Source organism: Natrix helvetica (assembly GCF_964273705.1).
Source record: "Natrix helvetica genome assembly, chromosome: 1".
NCBI lineage: Eukaryota > Metazoa > Chordata > Lepidosauria > Squamata > Natricidae > Natrix > Natrix helvetica.
In genome coordinates this window covers 247,218,664-247,240,297 of record NC_138548.1, presented here as the reverse complement: position 1 = coordinate 247,240,297, position 21,634 = coordinate 247,218,664, and the positions used below count along the sequence as shown (strand labels likewise).

Below are 21,634 nucleotides of genomic sequence, written 5' to 3'. Positions count from 1 at the left end.
AGAGTGCAGTTGCCACAATGGAAAAGCCATGCTTCCTGGATCCCACCACTTGATTCAGGGAGGGGACACAAAATGTGCCCGCCCAATTGGAGTGTGTGGGAGAACCAAATATTATAGGGGAGAATCAGTCCTGCAAATTACACAGTTCTTCATGATGGACCTATTTAGAATTTGTAGTTATTGCTTTCTCCATGACTTCTACTCTGATTACAAGCTGAAGGATAACACTGCATATGTTTTGTCTCTTGCCCTGCCGTTGACTCCCTGTGTGACCTTGTGTCCATCACTTTACATCATGAGTGCAAAATGCAAATCTAAAATAGAAATCTGTCCTTAAAAATACTGCAGGCAAGATACTTCATTCAAACTCTCAGTCCTTGTGTCCTACAAACGGGTATAGTTTATAACTCCCAAATGGCTGGAAATTCATGGCAAGCAAATTAGAGAAAGCCAGATTTGAGCTTGCATCAAGAGAGATCTGGGATCTGCAGCTACAGACCCTTTGAAGAAATATCACTGTGCTTCCTGAAGAGAGAAAAAAATCCCAAATCACTTCTGAAGAAGTACAATAATTTCCCAGAATAGCTACAGTACAATGGATTAAGGGCTGAGGTCATATCATACATGCATAATTCAGGGGGTTAATGCCATAGCTATTTAAATACATTAACATGTAGCTAATGATCCTCGATCATTATCTATTTATATTGGTACTAGTACAGCATTATTTCCCAATCCTGATATTAAGTGGATCAGAGTGATTTTCTAGTTGCCACCTCCTTTTATTTTTGCAGACCAATTGTTCTAACAGGAAAATTGCATCTAACTCGCACTAATTTTCAAATGAATGAGGCAAATATGCCTTTGTGACAGTTAATCTTTTGACATTCGAGTTGGAAGGAATAACTCGGATTCTGAGCTAGATGCAGTCTAAGATAAATGTGTGTACAAAAAATGTGATGGAAATTTTCCAAATATTCCCTTCCACAATGAATTGTGGGGACTTGGCACAAATAAAATGCAGAACAAATAAAATAGTCAGATGCTCAACCTGGATATCAGGCCCAGGCCTCCTATTAGGTAGAAGGAGGAATCTATGTGAGGGAGTAAGCGAGGGCAAAAAACGTAGACTTCTGTTTTGTTATTGGGAATATTGCCAGGAATAGAGGGATGTGCTTGAGCTATTTCTGCCTCACTTGCCAAAATAATTTGACTTTGTTTACTTTACACGTTGATTGGAAAAGTTTGCTGCTTCATCTTAGGCAGAAAAATGTCTTGAGATGGCCCTGCTAGAGATTGCATGCTGACAAAGAGACGAGGTGAAAAATTCTGAGGAACTGTCATAAAAATCATAGATGAGTCTTGAATGGACCGTAGGAGATATTCAAGTTGGAACGTTCTACTGTTGCAATCCTATCCACTAGAGCAGCAGTCCCAAACCTTTCTAGCTTGGCAGCCCGGCCCAGCAGGAAGGGTAGGCATGTGAGTTGTAAGTGCACGCATGCACCCCCAACTCCATTTGTGGGAGTAGCGGGCGCGTATGCCATTCACTCATGTGAATGGAGTTTTGTGCGCGAGCGGAGGGTGCTTGCACTTGTGTGCAAAGCTCCATTGTGTGAACAGCAAACACTTGCGCTAACGTGCGGAGCTCTACTCACACAAATGGAGGGTACTTGTACTAGTGTGCGAAGCTCCACTCATGTGAGCAGAGGGCGCTAACCTGCGAAGCTCCATTCGCGTAAATGATGTTTTGGGTGCCAGTGCCCTCCACTCACGTGAGGGGAGCTTCATGTGTGCATGCTTGCCTGCCACTCACACGAATGGAGCTTCATGTGCGCATGCTTGTCCATCTCTCCCACAACCCAGTTTTGAACAGGCCGTGGCCCACTGTTGTTGGGGACCCCGGAACTATAGATTCATAGTAGTACTGATCGTGGTCTTTCATAAGCATTTTGCCGTGTAAAGTAATAAAATATGGCATTAAGTAATCAATATAACTTAACAATTCAATGTAAGATTACCCCAAAAGCTTGAATTCACTAAAGCTGACTTAAATTTTAGGTTTAAATTTTTAAAAAAATAGAGCCTAAGGTAGCACAAAGCAAGAGATACTATAGAGCCCAGTAGCAGATCAGAATAATTTCTTTTGACACATTTTTCTGTCAGTAGTTCACAAACATGCTGAGGTGAAAGTTGGTTTGTGAGTGCATGTCTTCCAACATTCTTTCAGGAAAAGGGGATCTGTAGATACTCCATGTCGTGGTGGTGGGGATAAATTTGAATTCTGGGCAAAGAACTTGTACTATCAACAAGGGCATTATTACTTCTTGATAATTTTATTCCTTACATGTCAGATACAAACTTACAGAATGATGGAAATGAAAATGTTGCAGTTGACATGAGAAGAACCATTCATACACACCCATATCAAATATACATAAATACATAATGAATTTATGTTTGGAATGCAGGAAATACATTTTTATGTAGCTTTTATAAATTATTTTGCCACTAGGAATTTGCCAGGACTTCACTTTTATAAGATGAAAGAAACGTTCTAGAAATGCATAAATTTTGAAACTTACAAATTTTAAAACTCACAATGCTTCTGCAAGTTTACATTTGTATCAATTTATAATGTATTTGATGTATTTATTAGTGCAGAATTTAATCTTCTAACTATTTAACAAATCTTAAAAGGTAACATTTCTTTAATGATGCTAAGAATTCATTGCTGAGCTTTTGTATTTTAAACTATTGATTACACCCTTCTCTTGTCAACAGCAGCTGTTCTCTAGTGTTTCCTTGTTTTCTGTAGACTAAATGTTGTATTATATTACACTCCAAGAATTGAAAACAAATAAAAGCTATGAGAGTTAGAGCCATGTATTTCAGCTATTACTGTGGTGTATGGGTTTCGTAGCTAAGAGACATAGATAGCTACATGTCAAGAAGGCATTGATTATAATCTCACTTTGTCAGTTTCTCATTAGGTGGTTTTTGGCTATTCTAATATGGGGAAAGATCTGGACACAAGTCAGCCTGGTTAACGCTAAACCTTCTAGTGCAGGGGTGTCCAAACTTGGCAACTTTAAGACTTGTGGACTTCAACTCCCAGAATTCTGGGAGTTGAAGTCCACAAGTCTTAAAGTTGCCAAGTTTGGACACCCCTCTTCTAGTGGGTTATTGTTCATGGTTTGGGGCAATTTTCTCAACATCGTCCCATAGCTCTTCCCCAAGATCCATCATGAGATCTCGCAGTGATGAGATGGGCATCTCTGCATTCGTGCTATCAGTGCTCCGTTTGTCAAATAACGTCAGTTGTTGTGAGGCGATTCTCCAGTCTCTGTTGTGTCTCGATTTAGGGCTGAATGAATACTTCAGAGTCGCTTGATGGGCTGCAGGAAAGCTTAGTTGCAGACCGAGGGGACAGAAAGTGCCCTTTTATTGGTTGTTTCAGTAACGCTGAGGATTTCAGCAGGAGTGGCAGGCTGCCATAACCTCCCTGGGACTCCCACAGGTTACCAACTCCTGCTAGGCAATGCCAATGCAGCTCTCGGTGGCTATTCTTCCTCGCTCTTTGGGCCTGCCCCTTGGATTGGGCACAGGGCTCTTTCAGATGCTCTGGCCAGTCTTCCTGGCTGGGAGAGCTCTCCTTCCCATTGAGAAGTTACCGTGGGGATAATTGGAGCCTCCAGGCCTGCAGCAGAAGCCCAGCATGAGGTGACTGCTTGCTGGCTGCTTCTGACTAAGAAAAGACCTCCCTGACAGAGACTGTCATCGTGCACAGGGGGAACTGGTGGCGTTGGTATTCCTCGTGTTAATGGCTGCTATTAAATCCTCTCAGACAGGCTCCTACAGGAAGCCAAAAGACACAACTGCTTCCAATCTGCGATGGAGGCCCATCGCTTTTGAAACAGTGTCAGGAGGCTGAACCAGTCTGCTACTGAAGTCGCCCTCCACACTTTTCACTCCTGCCGGGGATAACAGCGCCATGATCCGGGACACCGTTGCCACAGAGGCTGGGTTCCTGCAGGTCCCAAGCTACCCTCCATTCCTTTCCAATGAATGAAATCGGCACTAAGCAAGGGGAAGGCGGGAGCCAGCAGGGAGGGAGGGGTCTGGATAAACAAGCCTCTTTCACAAACCCCAAACACAAGATCTATTCATCCTCAGTGGCCTCACACACTCTGGCAATAGGAAAATGGTGCTGGGAAAGAGGCGGCCATAAGCAGGACAAGTCCGGGGAGGTAAGGGGGAGGGGGAGGGGAGATGCTCCCCCTACTGAGAGACAGCTGGTCACTTGTCCCAAGGCCAGCATTAGCTTTTCTGTCTGACCTTTTGGGTGCTACTCTGAACACACACACACACCACTATCAGAAGTAACTCATTAGACGGCTTAATCTTCCTACAAGACTGCTTGTACATTTTAAATTTTTTAATTAGAGAAACGGAAAAAAATCCGCTCACATTTTGATGAGCTAAAAAACCCCTTGTGCCTTTATGAGCTGCAAGGCTGGCTCGAGGCAGGCATCTTAGGCCTTTTCGGATGGGACAATGATTAAAAATATAACACTTGCTGAACATCCTTGTGTGGGCGTACCAGTTGCTGAATCTTAACAGGAACACCCTAAATCGGAATATACAACTTGGGGGAGGGGGAGGCTGTAAGCATGCTGGGGGGAACCACAGTTTGAAACTAGACGGGGCAAGGGCAAACAGGTGGAGGACATCAATATAAAAACTACGGCTGGATTTAGATTAGTTTAGATTTAAAATTACATTGAAGGAATTAGATCCAATAAAATGGTTACTCCACATTTATTTAGCATTTCTCCTCTTCTGCCACACCAAAACCTTTAGAAGACTGCAAAACTGCATTCAGTTTTGGTTGCCATGATGTAGAAAAGATGTGGAGACTCTAGAAAGAGTGCAGAGAAGAGCAACAAAGGTGATTAGGGGACTGGAGACTAAAACATATGAAGAACGGTTGCAGGAACTGGGTATGTCTAGTTTAATGAAAAGAAGGACTAGGGGAGACATGATAGCATTGTTCCAATATCTCAGGGGTTGCCACAAAGAAGAGGGAGTCAAACTATTCTCCAAGGCACCTGAGGGTAGAAGCAATGGGTGGAAACTAATCAAGGAGAGAAGCAACTTAGAACTGAAGAGAAATTTCCTGACAGTTAGAACAATTAATCAGTGGAACAGCTTGCCTCCAGAAGTTGTGAATGCCCCAACACTGGAGGTCTTTAAGAAGATGTTGGATAGCTATTTGTCTGAAATGGTATAGGGTTTCCTGCCTAGGCAGGGGGTTGGACTAGAAGACCTCCAAGGAACCTTCCAACTCTGTTATTCTAAGAGTCCACTTCTAAGACTATATATGGCTCAGATTATAGCTTTTATTTTAGTCAGTTAGTGCTAAGGTATGTCCATCCTTGTTTTCCTAGGCAAAGAGGGACCAAAATGCAGGCATCAAGTCACATCTTAGCAGCTTGCTCTAAGTCCTCTATTTATTAGAGCCGAGAGGGGATTGTTTGTGTCCCGCAGAACCATGGCAGCAGACTTTCCCATGTGCAAGAGTGTATGTCTAACAAGGTCTTCAAAGGAAAGCGAAAAAGTTTGGGGGAACATTAACAGGACAATACCAGAAAAAGAAATGTGTCATTAAGCATTCTGGGCTTGTTTGGTCAATGCTGAAACAGTGTAAATGGCAACACCTCCACAAAGAAAAGAGCTTACCAGAGTCTCTTGCTGTAAGCGTCTGTGGTTGCAGAATCTCTCTATTTGCCAGGACTCTGTAATAATACCAAAATCTCCACCTTTCCCAAATTAATATGTTACAGAAATACTGAAGTATACTATGAAGTACCACTTTCCAGCCACCGTAGCATCTAAATTTGTTGAACGTTTGCGGTCAACCACATCTGGAATACATCATATTGGGAAAATGCTTCCTTTTCTCCCCCAAAATTAATAGTGGTCCCACAAAGCCCCCCCTATTTCTCATAAAAATTCTGTAAAATAGATTCGTCTGAAGAATAGTGACTAGCCTAAGGGTAGCTAGATAGCTACAAAACTGAATAGGAGTTTGAACTTGTTTCTTATCCAATATTTATACTGTACTATACAGTGCTGATTTTCAAATCTTCTATATTACTCCCATATCTATACGGAGGACTAGAATCATCATTACAAACGGTATAACCACCAAGAAGATGGGCAGAGAGAAATCGTGCCAGGGTGGATAGTGTGCCTAAAGGGAGTTATATTTCTTGTGGTATCACTCTCCTAACAGGGAACATGCCTGAGCCAGGGTGAGTCAGGCTTGTATGTTCAGGAACCAATGAGGCTTGCCCCATCAATTGATCCTATTCTTTTCTTTTTCTTTTCTTGGTATCAGGTTTTCAGCTTTGCACCATGCAGCTTTGGTTGGAAGCCTGGAGCTTATCTCCCTGCTGCTGGAGGCACAAGCCATTGTGGATATTAAGGATACAAATGGTAAGACACCTGCCTATTCTGGCTTCTCCCCGTGCATGATCCAGGAGGAGAAAGATCTTCTCCAATGTTCTCCGTAGCAGTAGCCAATGTGGGGACTCACGCTTGTCTCACTAATGAAAAGTGTCATTTACGAACAATGAGATAGACAACATTGCTTCTAGGGAAGTAATATTTTGAGCAATATTTTGGAACAAGAACAGAGGACTGCCATACCCCATCTTTTGCCCCAGTACAGATTGTCTGCTTACTGGACCAGCCCTAACCCATGGTTAAGATCCAAAGATCTAGTACAGACAGTCCAGAACTTAGAACCATTCATTTAGCAACTGTTCAAAGATGTATCAGTGTTTTTTTTAAAAAGTGACCAGTTCTCACACTTATGACTGTTGTAGCATCCCCACAGTCATGTGATCAAAATTTGCATGCTTGGCAACCAGCATGTGTTTACAATGGTTGCAGTGTCCCCACGGTCACATGATCATTATTTGCAACCTTCCCAACTGGTTTCCGACAAGCAAGTCAATGGGGGAAGTTGGATTCCATTAACAGCTGTGTGATTTGCTTAACAACTATGATGATTTGCTTAATGTCTCTGGCGAAAAAAAGGTCATAAAACTGGGCACAACTCACTTGACCACCTTGCTTAGCAACAGAAATTCTGGTTCCAATTATGCTTGTAAGTCAAAGATTATAACTGTATGGTTTTTTTTAAAAAAAAGTTAAATTTTTTATATATATCCCTTCCCCAGATGAGCCTCTATAGTTTCCACATTAGGTGGCGTATCTCTGTCTTTTCTTTTCTGATATTTGTCTTCCTGCAGGAATGCGCCCTTTACACTATGCTGCCTGGCAAGGGAAGGTGGAGCCAGTGCGCCTCCTGCTACGGGCATCTGCTTCAGTCAATATGGCATCATTAGATGGACAGGTCCCACTGCACCTGTCTGCCCAGTATGGCCACTATGAAGTGGTAAGTGGGGAATTATGGTGGAGGAAGCAAAAAATAAAGGAGGTTCTCTTAACTCTGTGTGATAGGTCAAACCCTCATTCTAAACTTACCATATGTATGGAGAAGCAAATTTGCTGAAGTGCTTCTGTAAAGACAAACAGCACGATTTCTTATGCATCTTACACAGTAGTATCCTGAAATAAAACGCTAATTGTGTACAATCAACTGGTTCTCTGAGGAAATAAAAACCAGAATACAATTCAATCCTCCCTCTTCCCCTAAAAAATATACTACCAGATGAAGAATATATATATATATTCTTCGTGTGTGTGTGTTCAAACCTCATTGATGAAGAAATTCTATGTTGTCTTTTCAAAAACAAAAATCCAAAACATCTTGTCTTCTTAACCTCATATTTCTTGTATGTTCGTATGGCCACCCTCAAGTGAAAACTGCACAGCAAAGCTATTATAGTGCTTTGGTATAAAGCAAGGGTGGCATTCATAGTAGAAATAAAGTAAGATGTAATCAGTGCCAAAATAGCATTTATAGAGATTTTGTCAGGAAACAAAAAGGAAGTTAGAACAGTTGACAGTTAGAACAATTAATCAGTGGAACAGAAGTTGCCTCCAGAAGTTGTGAATGCCCCAACACTGGAAGTCTTTAAGAAGATGTTGGATAGCCATTTGTCTGGAACGGTATAGGGTTTCCTGCCTAGGCAGGGGGTTGGACTAGAAGACCTCCAAGGTCCCTTCCAACTCTGCTATTGTATTGTATTGTAAGAAAGATAACAAAAAGCATTTGGTCTCATAGGTAGCATAGTTTTGCAGGGCGATGCATTCTGAAATAAACTCAGCAGAGTTGTATATATTTTGCTGTGGTGGAAAAAAAAGTTATACATGCCATCACCATCATCCAAGAAATTCCCTACATTGGTTATTTATATTGGCTTTTCTAGGAATAGCTCCAAAGTTCTGTCATATTTCTCTTGGTTTTCAAGCCCCCTCATCAGGACTTGCATTGCACACAAATGAGGACAAGCATTTTATTTACAATTTTATAAAGATAGAATCTGAGATTATTTGCATACCAAGCATTATACGTAGAACTCTTGTGAGCTTGTGAATTTAGAAAACACAGCCTTTCTCCTTGTCCAGTGGGAAAACTTTCCAGTGACTTTTCACTGTCTGAATCAAACACAAATGTATTAAGAGGGTGAGAATGCAAATAAAAATCCACGAGAGGATGGTTTACTTTCTACCAGATCTATTTAAGAGAAGAACTTTAAAGTGACTAAAAAAGACTGGAGAACTTTCTGAGTTTCTTGGTCTGAGATTTAACTATGGTTGGAGGAGCTGGAAGAGCAAATTACAGGCCCATTGTGATCCATATATAGCTGTGTTGTATTGTCAGTTCCAAATAAGGCTTTTGCTGGATAAAGGCTTTGAGTATGCATCAAAGGGAAATGAGTTGTGCCACTGGGAAGCGTGCTGTCACTTTCTCCAGATTCACTGACTTCCTTTCATGTTCTTACATGCTTGCCTGCAGTCAGAGATGTTGCTTCAGCACCAATCCAACCCGTGTCTTATAAATAAGGCTAAGAAAACCCCCTTGGACTTGGCTTGTGAGTTTGGGAGGCTGAAGGTAAGCAGAATCACCCATCGCACCTTGTATTACAAAACAAACAAGTCAGAGAAAAGATTACCCCGTCTGTCTAGTTCATATCCACTGCCTATTGAAAAGCATTCTGGTGCACGAAAAGCAGTCAAGCATACCATGTAATTCCACCCTGTTCTGTCTTGTCCTGTCCCATGAAGCTTCTTAAGCTAGACTTAAATCAACTATCATACATTGTTTTCCTTATCACACTGAGTTTCAACCCTTGCCCTATAGTTTTCTGTGGTAACCAGATCAATACACTATTTAATCAATACAGTAAAGCAGTGTTTCTCAACCTTGGCAACTCTAAGATATATGAAGGTCACCTGCCAGAATTCTTGCTGGCTAGAGAATTCTGGGAGTTGAAGTCAAAAGTTGCTGAGGTTGAAAAACTTTGGATAGGCCAGTGATGGCGAACCTATGGCACGCGTGCCACAGGTGACACACGGAGCCATTTGTCAGGGCACGTGAGCTGCTGCCCTGTCAGCTGGTAGCGCGCATGCACGCGCTGGCCAGCTCAGTTCACCTTTTTAAAAGCCATTTTTCGCCCTCCCTAGGCTCCAGAGGCTTTATAGGAGCCTGGGGAGGGCGAAAAAAGCATATAAAAATGGGGCGGGTCGTGCGTTGTGCGTGCATGTGCACTTGGGAAGTTGCGCATTGCATTATGGGTGTGGCACGCCCGCACACGACTCCCCTGCGCTCCCCCCCCTTTGTGGCACTTGAGCCAAAAAAGGTTCGCCATCGCTGGGATAGGCAGTAGTTTGGGGCAGGCCTTGCTAGGACTAGTGAGACATAATATGGCATCCTTCCCCCGGATGTCTTTTCCCACTACAATTCCAAAACAATCAGAGTTTTCTCTTGAGAGTTCCCACACGAAACCACAAATGCCTGGAGCCTAGTAATCCTTTCAGGCTATAAAGTCAGAAGCAAGGCCAGCTGGGATAGAAGGCCAAGCATTCCATCCTGACCCAATTGGGAGCTGGCTGCAGATTCCTGGCTCAGATATTTAGGACAGGTGGAGAAGCTTCTTGTAATTCTTGGGGATGGGAAGCTTCCTCCAAGCTAAAGAAAAGAACAGGAAATATAAATAAACCCTAAATTGGGGTGGGGAGCATTAATCTAAGGGAGTGGCATTTTGTTTTCATGATTAATCAGGAAGTGTTTTGAACATCAGCTTTAGTAACATAAACACAGCATAAATAGCATGATGAATCTGACATAAAATAATAAACTCAAGGTCTCTGCACATGAACTACTGTTTGTGATGGTGTAGGGCAGGGGTGTCAAATTTGCATCGTCACATGACATATCGGGACTTATTTCCCCTTCGGTAAACCGGGAGTGGCCAGCACGAGACGCATCCGGCCCGTGGTCCGCGAGTTTGACAACTCTGGTGTAGGGATTACTTATAGGCAAAGACAGGTCAAAACCAATCTTGAAGTTGAAATCATTTCTCATTTAGTAAATTGCTCTAAGCATAACCTTTAGCTTGACTGTGTTTTCATGATTCTCTGCCCAGGGGCAGCCCAGATTTCCTAATTAACCCAGTTTCCTGGATTTGTAGAACATGCCGAACTATAAATACACTGAGTTCCTCAATACACTGAGATATAAACCAAACTCTAATCAGTGTTAAAAACTAATCCACCTCACATGAAAGCTGCATCCTTGCAGAAGCATTTTTGGGAAGGAGCATCTTCTATAAGGATTACAGGACTTGTGGTTGAATTGCTGAAGGACATTGGCAGGTGGAGTCTAGAAAAAGAGAACTGAGTGGCTGAGAATAACAGAGTTGGATGACCCAGTTCCTAAAAGGCTGAAGAATTTGGCTTCTTTAAGGATTTGGAAGCACAGCAGATGTACAACGCTTTCTTTCTCAGGGCTGCTGGAATGGGAGGAATGGCTGCTCCGAAGCACTTGCCTTCCTTGGAGGTCAGAAGGGCAGAAGCTATCTCTTTATTTGAGTATGGTCACATTAGAAATAGCCATTAAAAAAGGACTAGAAATTCCATGCTGTGTTGGGTCATCATTTCAGAAAGTTTCCTTATCTAAACAGAAAACACCCACCAAGCCCTGCCCACCAAGCCACAACACGCCTGCCAAACCACGCCCACAGAACTGGTAGTAATAATTTTTGATCCCATCACTGCCCAGAATGTATCTCTCCCTTCCCTCTCCCCTCCTCTAATATTCAAAAAGAGACTGGTGCCATCAGAGTAGAGAATCAACCAGATCTCAAATTGGGAAGGAACTATATTATGTCCTTTCAGGGAGATTCAAGAGTTTGAATGTTCTAGATTAGATGTTCTACATTGCTGAATAGATGGTCTTGTCAATGAATTATCATTGGTCAGATAGACTGTCTATTGTACTTTATTCATTGTATCTTTCCCTGTTCGTTTTAGGTAGCCCAGTTGCTTCTAAACAGCCATATGTGCGTGGCTCTGCTTGAGGGACAATTCAAAGACACAGGTGACCCCAATTACACTACACCTCTACACCTGGCAGCCAAGAATGGGCACAAGGAGATTATCAGGTAATTTTCTAAGCCCTTCCAAGAGGGGGAAAGGCAGTAGTTTTAATAGATTAGGCTACTGCTGGCCATTATTTAGGGGAAGAGAGGTGGCAGCAAATAATGTTTTAGCAAAATATATCTGCCAATAGAGGGTACCGTTCTTTTCTCCAGTATCCTTAAAAGAATGCTGTATTGTAATGTTGCATTATTCCAAAGGGCTAATAAAATACTGTAAGAGATTAAAGAGCTTGGAGGATTTTCGATGAGTTTCCTATTCCTAAAACCTATCCTAAACTAGGGTTCGGCAACCTGTGGCTCTGGAGCCGCATGTGGCTCTTTCATCCCTCTGCTGCAGCTCCCTGTAGCCGGTCGACTCCACAATTGATAGGGCTTTCAGTTAGGACATGTAGAGGAAAAAGGATGCCGCACTAGGAGGAGACTCTATGGTGGGGGAACCGGACTTCTGGTCAGCTCCAGAACTGAACAGGGGGCTTCTGGTTAGGACCTTTGTGGCTCTTTGAGTGTTTAAGGTTGCCAATCCCTGTCCTAAAGGCTTCTCTTTTTGCAGTTCTGCACTCTGGCCAATAAAAGTAATAATTAATTTTGTATTCTTACAGTTTATATTTACCTTTTCAAATTGTAATTTATTCCTAGTAAGCTCAATCTACGTTGGTTTTGAACTGTGCCAATTCTCTCTGTCATATATTCTACATTAGGAAACAACAATTACGTATATTTTGGATTTTTCAGTTGTAGCAACCACTGAGTTACTATCATTCAAGTCTGAGCCTAATTATGCCATAAATTAAAACACATTACTTTATGGCACATCCCTTGTATATTCTTCTTGTAGTTCAAAGGCTTCCTCCAAATTGATTTCTTGAATTCATCTGTGATCTCCTATTTTCATCCAGGCCCCCAGCTGGCTTAGAGTAGAAAGCAGGGTTTTGTTAACGCCTCCTAGAATTGATCTAAAATCAAGTGGATCACTTTTTGGTCTGCTGGTGCTCATTGTTTATTTTTCAATCCACCCAGGCAACTCCTGAAAGCTGGAATTGAGATCAACAGGCAGACAAAAACAGGCACTGCCTTGCATGAAGCTGCACTGTATGGCAAGACAGAAGTGGTGCGCCTACTGCTGCAGGTGAGATAAAGAAGCAGTTTGCGCACAACAAGTACACCATAAAGCTGGGTTAGTGATTACCACGAGCAGATAGACATAACAACACAGCATTTGGCAAATTGCATGAAATATAATTCTTCCTCATGCAGATAAATCCTTTGTGCATATACCAACTTACATTTATAACTCCATTTCCTACAGCTGCTGTATGAATGTACATATACTAGGGCCATGAAGGCGAACCAATGGCACACGTGCCACAGGTGGCATGCAGCGCTCTCTCTGCAGGCACACGAGCCATCGCCCCAGCTCAGTTCCACCATGCATGCACGCACAACTCCCACTGGCCAGCTGATTTTTGGGTTGCGCATGCATGCGCAGGGGCAGGGGGGGGTTGCACGCATATGGGAGGGGAGTCGCTTCTCCCGCAGCCCGTTTTTGGTCCCAGGTGGCTGCAGGGAGACCTACTAGGCCCAAAACAGAGTGTGTGTGTGGGGGTGTAGTGCTCCCCCACGGCCCATTTTTGGTCCCAGGAGGCTGCAGAGAAAGCTACTAGGCCCAAAAAAGCCTGGGGGAGTGTCACATACGCATACACTGGGGGGGAGCACGGGGGAGTCACGCACGGGTGCTGTGATGCACTTTTGGCACATGACAACAAAAAGGTTAGCCATCACTGTTCTAGCGCTTGGGGCCAGTGAGACAAAAAAATAATTGCCATTAATAGGGAACTTTTTAAAAAGGTCTGAATTGTCAGAATCAATATATCATCTAAGCAATACTGTCTAATGAAGGTTATCTAACCAATAATTACACTTTGGTTTAGTTAAGTCAGTGAGGAAACTGAGGGCTAAATCAGAACACAGTTCCCTACCGGTTGAAGAGAATATCTGCAGCTCAGGGTTGAACTATGAAGTCCTTAGTGTACTATGAGCTTGTCTTTTTACTTGCAGACATTCTATTATCTGACTAGATAACATCACCATGCACTGATGTTGTTACCTACTTGGAGAATGAAATGTCTGCAAGCAAAACAAGCTCAAAGAGCACCAAGGACTCCACAGCTCCCTACCTCAAGAAAAAATGCCCTCTTTCTATTGCCTTTTTAATATTTCTCCTAATTCCATTTAATCTTTTCCCTGTTAGGGGGGCATTGATGTCAACATTCGCAACACCTACAACCAGACAGCCTTGGATATTGTGAACCAGTTCACCACATCACATGCCAGCAAGGACATCAAACAGCTCCTACGAGGTGAGCAAGCTGAAAAACTAATCCCAGCAGATCCTGAAGCGAGAAGGTCATCTGCTGTGATCTAATTGCCCAACATGAAAGGACGTTGGTCGGAAGTCTCTTAGTGAGAGTGGGAGTAATGAAGACATGTGGGTGTTTCAACCCCACTGCTGACTCTGAATCTTAAGTAAGAAAGGTGAGGGTGGAAAGAGCATACTAGTTGCCTGAAGAGTTTTCCAGCTGTGGGAAGCAGGAGAAATTACCTGTTTTGTAAATAACAGTATCATCTTCCTGTTCCTTGATATTTTTTATCCATTTCTCTTTTTAACCATTTCTGCTTCCTCTGCTTCCTTCTTTCTCTCTCCCTATTTATCACCTGTCATCAGAGGCATCAGGGATCCTGAAGGTCCGTGCTTTAAAGGATTTCTGGAATCTCCACGACCCAACAGCTCTTAACATCCGCGCTGGAGATGTCATCACGGTGAGAAATTGATTAAAGGAGTCATGTAAGAGCTTACATGGCTAATGGATATCACTGTCCCCTGAAAATGCTCCCTCATCACTCTCACTTTGTTATGGGTCTTTTGTTTTTCATGGAGGGGCTTCATTATTATGCTGAGAAAAAGAACAAATACAAGTTAGACTTGTCTTAAAAGAAGTACGTAGCAAATCCTTATTATAGGAGCTGAGGGAAAGTATTAGTATAATTGGATCTCAGTTGGCAGTGTGTTTAGAGGCCAACTAGGGGCTTTTAAGAAGAATGTACAAAAAACAAAGGTTCATTAAATAATAGACTTTGTAGTCTAGCACTTTGTGTGTGGCACAACTTTTGCAACCAAGTGACAAATCTCAGTCTTAGGTGCAGGTATAAAAGTCGGGTAACAAGTTTAGCTTCTAGTTTTTTTTAAAGGAAATGTTTAGCCGTTAGACCAAGACAAATGGGTCTAATCCTAATAAAGCATTTCTTTAGTTTTTATTCCATATTATTCTATTTTTATTTACCAGTTCTTTCATGTGTTAAGAATGCATGACTGATGTAAAAATAAAACAAAATAATCTCACACACACGTTATTTCATTTTAATCCTTAAACAGTCCTATGGTTCTAGACCATTGGTCACCAACCAGTGTTCCATGGATCACTGGTGGTCCGTGAGAAAATTTTGGTGGTCCGCAGAAAAATTATTTGCATTTTTTATATTGCACTAAATACTATTTATCTTTTTTTTAAAAAAATCATATTAGTGGTCCGCGGGATTTAAAATTATGAATTTAGTGGTCCCTGAGGTCCCAAAGATTGGTGAGCCCTGTTCTAGACCACTTGACTTACAACCACAATTGAACCCAAAATTGCTGTTGCAAAGTGAGACACTTTTTAAGTGAGTTTTGCCCCCATTTTATGACTTTTTTTTTTTTTTTTTTGTAATAAAATTTTATTGGTTTTTCAAAATTTATAGGGAAAAGGGTAAATGGACAGGTATACAAATTTTGGCAGTTGCAAAGTGTGTGAGGCCCCCCTCCCTCCATACCCATAGCGTACATTTATATATAATGCATTAGTATATAATTGATTATAATCAGCATATTAGTTCTATTATTAAATTCAATCAAATTAAACATTACAATATAAAATCCAAATATAATTCCATTTTCACTTTCGGTCAATTTATAATAATATGATTTTCATATTTATTTCTGTGATCTGAGTCTTCTTGCTATTGCCCCATCTCCCTCCACTGGCAGAGCTCTGGCCCCTCCCGTGTCCTGCGTGTCCGTTGTAGTGTCTGGTGGTTTCTCTAGGAGTGTTTTATTTTTTTCCATAAAGGCCTGCGCCTCTATGGGTGAATTAATTCTGATTCTTGTCTCCTCCCAGAATATCAGCATACCTTCAGGCATCAACCATCTAAACCACACCCCTTTCTGGTATAATTTATTCGCTAATTGCGAATAATTTTTTCTTTTTTCTCTAATCTTCTTAGGGATCTGCTTCAGAATGGTTATCTCCATATCATGATATGTCAATGCTTGCCCCCTTTGTACACCCAGAATTTCATCTCTTGTGGTTTTTCTAAGGAATTTAATGTGAACCTCCCTGGGTACATTGTGTGTTCTAGCATAAGCTGAGTTCACTCTATAAACCAGATCTATATCCCACCCCATCTGTTGTTTTTCTTTGTGTGTATAGTCAGCCAGAATGTTTGTCATGATGTCCCTTATATTTTCCCCATCTTCTTCTATAACATTTTGAAATCTAAGATAATAGGACATTCTCTCAAATTCTAATTTCATCTGTTGGATGTCAAGATCTTTGTTCCCTTTCTGCACAGCTTCCACCCCCCCCCTCACCTCCTCCACCCCCCCTTCCACAAGATTCAGTCTTTGTGAGTTCTTATATATTTGGGCTTGATTTTCTTTAATTTCATCTTTCATTTCCCTTAACTGTTTCTTGATTTCCTCCATTTTATGACTTTTCTTGACTTTGCTTGTCAGAAGGTCACACAACAGGATCATGTAACCCCATGCAACTGTCATAAATATGAGTCAGTTGTCAAGCATCTGAATTTCGATCGTGTGACCATGGGAACACTGTAATGTTTGTACGTCTGAAAAATGGTCATAGGTTAGTCCCTATTTTCAGTGCTGTTCTAATTTCGAACGGCCATTAAATGAACTGTTGTTAGTAGAGGACTACCTGCACTTAACTCCCATTTTATAAGTGGAGACAAACAGGGAAGTGGCTAGCAAGTTCACAGCAAAGGTTAGCTTTCAACAACGGAGATTCATACTTCTACCCATCACTACGCAACATGCCACCTCTTGGAAAATCTGACTTATAGGAGCAGCAGATTAGACTTAGTGACCCTTTTTGCCTTTTCAACCTGTTGATGGGAATCCTTTTCTTTTGTTTGGCCAGGTCCTGGAGCAGCATGCAGATGGGCGGTGGAAGGGCCATATCCACGATGCTCAGAAAGGCACTGACCGAGTTGGCTACTTTCCTCCATCCATTGTAGAAGTAATCAGCAAGCGGACAGGTTGGCCCAGGGTTATAAAGGAAAAGTTTCATGAGAGTCCAATGATGTAATGGGTGGGTGGAGGAAAAAGGCTGGAGGCATTTGTGATTCCGTGTTCCAGGACATCCATTTTACAATGTTTTTTCATGGCTTCATCAACTCCTTTGTTTAAAAAAAATAAATCTTATAGCCTCCTATTCCAATCCTAGTTACTCATGGCAATACCTGCTGTGCCTTTAGTTGCCAATTGAAAGTTATAGTTATTCAGGACAAGTTCAGCATACACTTTATATGAAATATACCCTCCCTCCCTTCCTTCCAACCCCCATTTCCGTACCACCTTTTCAATATGAAAAGGCTCATTTATGGCCTGAACAGACTCACTTCATGTGAGATGGGTGATCGTGTAAGTTTCATACATACATACCAGTAATGGTATTCTATCTTCTTCACTACCAGTTCAGTAGCGGGAGCGCGCACATCTGGGCATGAGCAGAAGGTTCTTGATGATGTCTGTGTGAGTGGGCGGAGCCTCGCACCGCTGCTACTACTACTTGGCCTGAACCAGTGCGAACCGTCAGCATACCACTCTTACATACATATATACATACATACATACATACATACATACATACACACACACACACACATACATACATACATACATACATTACATACAAAGAGGAAAGAGAACGTGATGTCTTCTAGATATTTAAGGCTTCAATTTACTGTATTTCCATGAGACCCTACAGACAAAGCTTATATTGTTAGTCATTCTGCTTCATGTATTCCATTTGTACTTGTCCTGTATTTTTCATCTCTTTTCCTTTTTTTAAACACTGAAAGTCCAATAAAGTAAGAACGTTGAAATAGTTACACAACAGTTTGGGACTGATAAAAGACACCCATCAAAATCTCCCAAATAATTGAATATGTCATTATCCAGAGATAAACACAAACTACCATTTATCAAAGGGAAACTTGCAGAGATGCAAATACAATCTTAAAGGTAATTTAGCTATTTGCTTCATCCACTCAAGTTGTTTTAGACTGGTTGCAAATATCTAATTATCTTCAATCTATAGATGGATGTTATCGATGTCCAGTTTTAATGTATTTGAATACCTAGCGAAGTAAAATACTCATATTTTAAACTTGTTCCATGTTCTTAAGAAATTAAAGTTTGGAGACAATTATTAAAAATAATAAATGACATAAATTCTATTATTGTATTATTGCTTCTAATGGAAAAAAGTTGGAGGTTTTAAATGCAAAACCCTGCAAAATCTCTATGGCATTTTTGTGAGGGGTGCACAGGTTTGTAGGAGAGATATGGCAAGTGTTGGAGTGGGTGTGAGATGAAGATTGGGGAGGGTGCACGAAAGTGCAGCATGGGTCAGGGAGAGTGCAAGAAGGGCAGGGCAGGGCAGGGCAGGAAGGGTGTGATACAGTCTGCTAAGGGTGGGTAAAGGGGCGGCGGGTATCAGAAAGGGTGTATGGGGGTGTAGATCAGAAGAGTGTATGCGGGAGTGCAATACAGATCAAGAAGGGTGTACAGGATGGGGAGGGGTGCAGTCGGGATCAGGGTGAGTATGTGAACTTATGGGTTGGAGAATATGCACAAGAGGCATGGTGCGTGTCAAGGAGGGTACACAGGGATGTGGCTGGGCCAGGAAAAGTATGTGAAGTGCAGCATGGGTTGGGGAGGATGCGTGAGGGCATAACACAAGTCCAGGAGGGTGTACAGATTGTATGAATGATTGCAAAAAGACAGGAGCCAGAGGAGGATTCACAAATGGGGGAGATTTACATCAACAACTTGCAACCTTTCCTACTGGCTTCCCCACTGACTGTCTGGGGAAGTCAGCAAGGAAGGTTGCAAATGGCAATCATGTGATCACAAGGCACTGCAACCAATCATAAGTGCAAACCATTTGCCTAGTGCCCAGATCACAATCACATGACCACAGGAGTGCTGAGATGGCCAGAATTCCGAGGATCTGTCATAACCACCATTCATTCAGTAGCACTGTAATTTTGCAGTTGCTGAACAAATGGCCATAGGTCAAGAACTACCTGTGATTCTGCTGTTAATATCCATTCTATGGTGCTGAAACTGTTTGTTAAAGAAGCATTCTGGAAGCATCTAGATAATGAATAAATAATCTACTTTAAACCTTTAGACAAAAGGTTTCCATGAGTACCAAAGTCGCCCTCTAAAACATTCCCCTGGTCCATGCAGTGTAATCCTGCACAGTGTGACCCACTGGGAAAGGTCGGCCATGCAGACACCCACTCCACTGCCTTACCTTTACATGCGCTCTGTTCTGACATGCATGTTTTGTCTCTACATGCAGGCCTGACTCTTTCCCGCATGGTGTCCCCACATCAGTGCCAGAGCCATGCAAAGGGACTGCAGGTTACCACAGCCACCCCTCCTGGTGGGCTACAACTACATACCGACGCCTCTCCGCCACAGGCACCCCTCAGCCTCCCTACAGGTTGGGGCCACCTCACCCTGACTAGGACTGCTCCAGCACCTGAGAGCCCAGGTCAGGGGTACAGCTGGGCTGGGCTGGGCAAGCCTTCTTAGCAGTCGGGCTGCCTGACTGCAGCATAGGAGAGCACAGGGCAGGGAGAAAAGCATCAAGGAGAAGGGATTTTATCCCTGGAATATTTAGCTTTGGAGACATGTCCTCACTCACAGCATACCCACTTGTTCTTGACTGATTTACATGTGCATGCATAGCACTGTTGGGGCCTCGTTCTTGCCTCTGTCTTTGTTCAAAAGATGGAGAATGTGTGCCTCTATGCTCCCAATATTGCTGAATGCTACCTTAGCCAATGGAAAGGGTTGCTGAGGGTTGCAATTCAGCAACTCTTTCAGGAATATCCTGTTTCCCTGAAAATAAGACCTCCCCGGATAATAAGCCCAATCAGGCTTTTGAGCGCATGCGCTAAAATAAGCCCTCTCCCAAAAATAACCCCCCCCCCAAAATATTACAACACAGCAGCAGCCGTGAGGTGACCATGCTCGCTGCTTCCTGCACCTCAAAAATAATAAAACCTCCCCGAAAATAAGGCCAAGAGCTTATTGGGGGGAGGGGTGTCAAAAGAAAATAAGACCCTGTCTTATTTTCAGGAAACACGGTACATTTTGCCCATTCTTGAACTAACACATTATGCTGCTACATTTGTAGTAGACATCTGTGGACACTTCCAACCCTGCCTGGTAAACCCCACCAAAGGTACATATTTTTTTTTGCTTCTTCCTTTTATTTTAAGGGCAGTTTTGCTTCTCAGGGCAGAATTCTGATGGCTATGCCACCCACGTCTACCACACACATCTAATGGAGTGACACACTTTTGTCTCCTTCCATCTGCATGTGCAACTTTGGCACTGCTAGGCATTCCTTCAAAATCAGCAGTGCCAAGCATGTTTTTTTTTCCCCTACTGCTTGTTCCTTATTGCATCTTCCCTCAGATAACCTGGTATGGTGGGTTTAGAGTCAAACTCAGAATAAGTGGAGGCTGATGTAAGGAAAGTGTCACATAGCTAAATTCCCTCATTGCTTGCCGACTAATCTCTTCCTGAAAACTGGGGCTTCTAATTCTAATTAGAAACTGGGGTTTTAATTTTGTGCTCTGTGACAAAGCCTGCAGGGCTGCTACCAATTCTTTCGCCTAACAATTTCTTTCTTATGGAAGAAAAGCCTTATCTCCCTCCGTTTCCTCTCCACAAAATGCCCTTTCAAATGTCTCCCCTCCTGTCCAGCAGGTGATAGAAACAGCGTGGGCAGCGAAGGCAGTATTGGCAGTATCCGGAGTGCTGGTAGCGGTCAAAGTACTGAGGGTACCAATGGACAATTCATGGGAATCCTCATTGAGAATGTGAAGGTGAGGAAATAGTATTTTTTTGTGCAAAAGTGTGAGAATCTTTTGTTTTGTGATCTTCAGCTCATATTCACCCCAAAACCGGTGCTTATCTGGCTGAAGTTGATTTCAAAGTGATACATTCATTAGATTCACAAGCAGAAAGCATCCAACAAAGCAACAGCGTAACAGAATTCAAAGACATGTGAAGCCATATCCCAAGAAAAGGCCTTGACTATTTTAAAAATGGAATTCATGGTGGTCTTCACTGATTGACATATTTCCAGAAACTTTTATGGAATATATGCCATCAGGAGAGCCATGCTAAAAACCAGGAGGCCATGAATTCTACTCCTTAGGCAGAAAGCCAGCTGAAGGACCTTGGTCCAATGACTCTCTCTGCCTTAGGAAGTAGCAAGGGCAATCACACCTGAAAAATCTTCCCAAGAACACTGTTAGAGATTAGATCGGGAAATGAATGAACAAATAAATGAATGCTTCATTCCACCTTTATTATTTTTATAATAAATAAGCTAACGTGGCGAACATACTTGATACTCTTTCCGCTTGCTATTTTCCCCACAACAGCAACCCTGTGAAATAGATTGGATTGAGAGAGAGCAATTGGCCCGAAGTCACTCAGTTTGCTTTCATGCTTAAGGCAGAATTAAAACTCAAGGTCTCTCAGTTTCTAGCCTGGTGCTTTAACCACTAGACCCGTGATGGCAAACCTATGGCTGAAAGCGTGCTGAAAGTGTCACGCAGAGCCATCTCTC

General features: G+C 42.4%; 2 protein-coding genes across 6 annotated transcripts in view; one reads left to right on the top strand and one right to left on the bottom strand.

Annotated features, from left to right (window-relative positions):
* CASKIN2 (CASK interacting protein 2) overlaps positions 1-21,634 on the top strand; it is a 133,858-nt gene that overhangs the window by 93,696 nt on the left and 18,528 nt on the right. For 2 of the 5 annotated variants that reach the window (XM_081937838.1, XM_081937842.1), the window contains 10 exons: positions 6,404-6,501; positions 7,323-7,468; positions 8,996-9,091; positions 11,512-11,642; positions 12,657-12,765; positions 13,888-13,996; positions 14,362-14,456; positions 16,889-17,006; positions 19,343-19,537; positions 20,761-20,882. In XM_081937838.1, the coding sequence (XP_081793964.1) occupies positions 6,404-6,501; positions 7,323-7,468; positions 8,996-9,091; positions 11,512-11,642; positions 12,657-12,765; positions 13,888-13,996; positions 14,362-14,456; positions 16,889-17,006; positions 19,343-19,537; positions 20,761-20,882 (1,219 nt within the window). The remainder of the gene's footprint in view (positions 1-6,403; positions 6,502-7,322; positions 7,469-8,995; positions 9,092-11,511; positions 11,643-12,656; positions 12,766-13,887; positions 13,997-14,361; positions 14,457-16,888; positions 17,007-19,342; positions 19,538-20,760; positions 20,883-21,634) is intronic. The other 3 variants (XM_081937839.1, XM_081937841.1, XM_081937840.1) reach the window with 3 other exon arrangements.
* The window catches only part of LLGL2 (LLGL scribble cell polarity complex component 2), a 377,463-nt gene that overhangs the window by 339,122 nt on the left and 16,707 nt on the right, over positions 1-21,634 (bottom strand). The gene's annotated exons all lie outside the window — the stretch shown is intronic.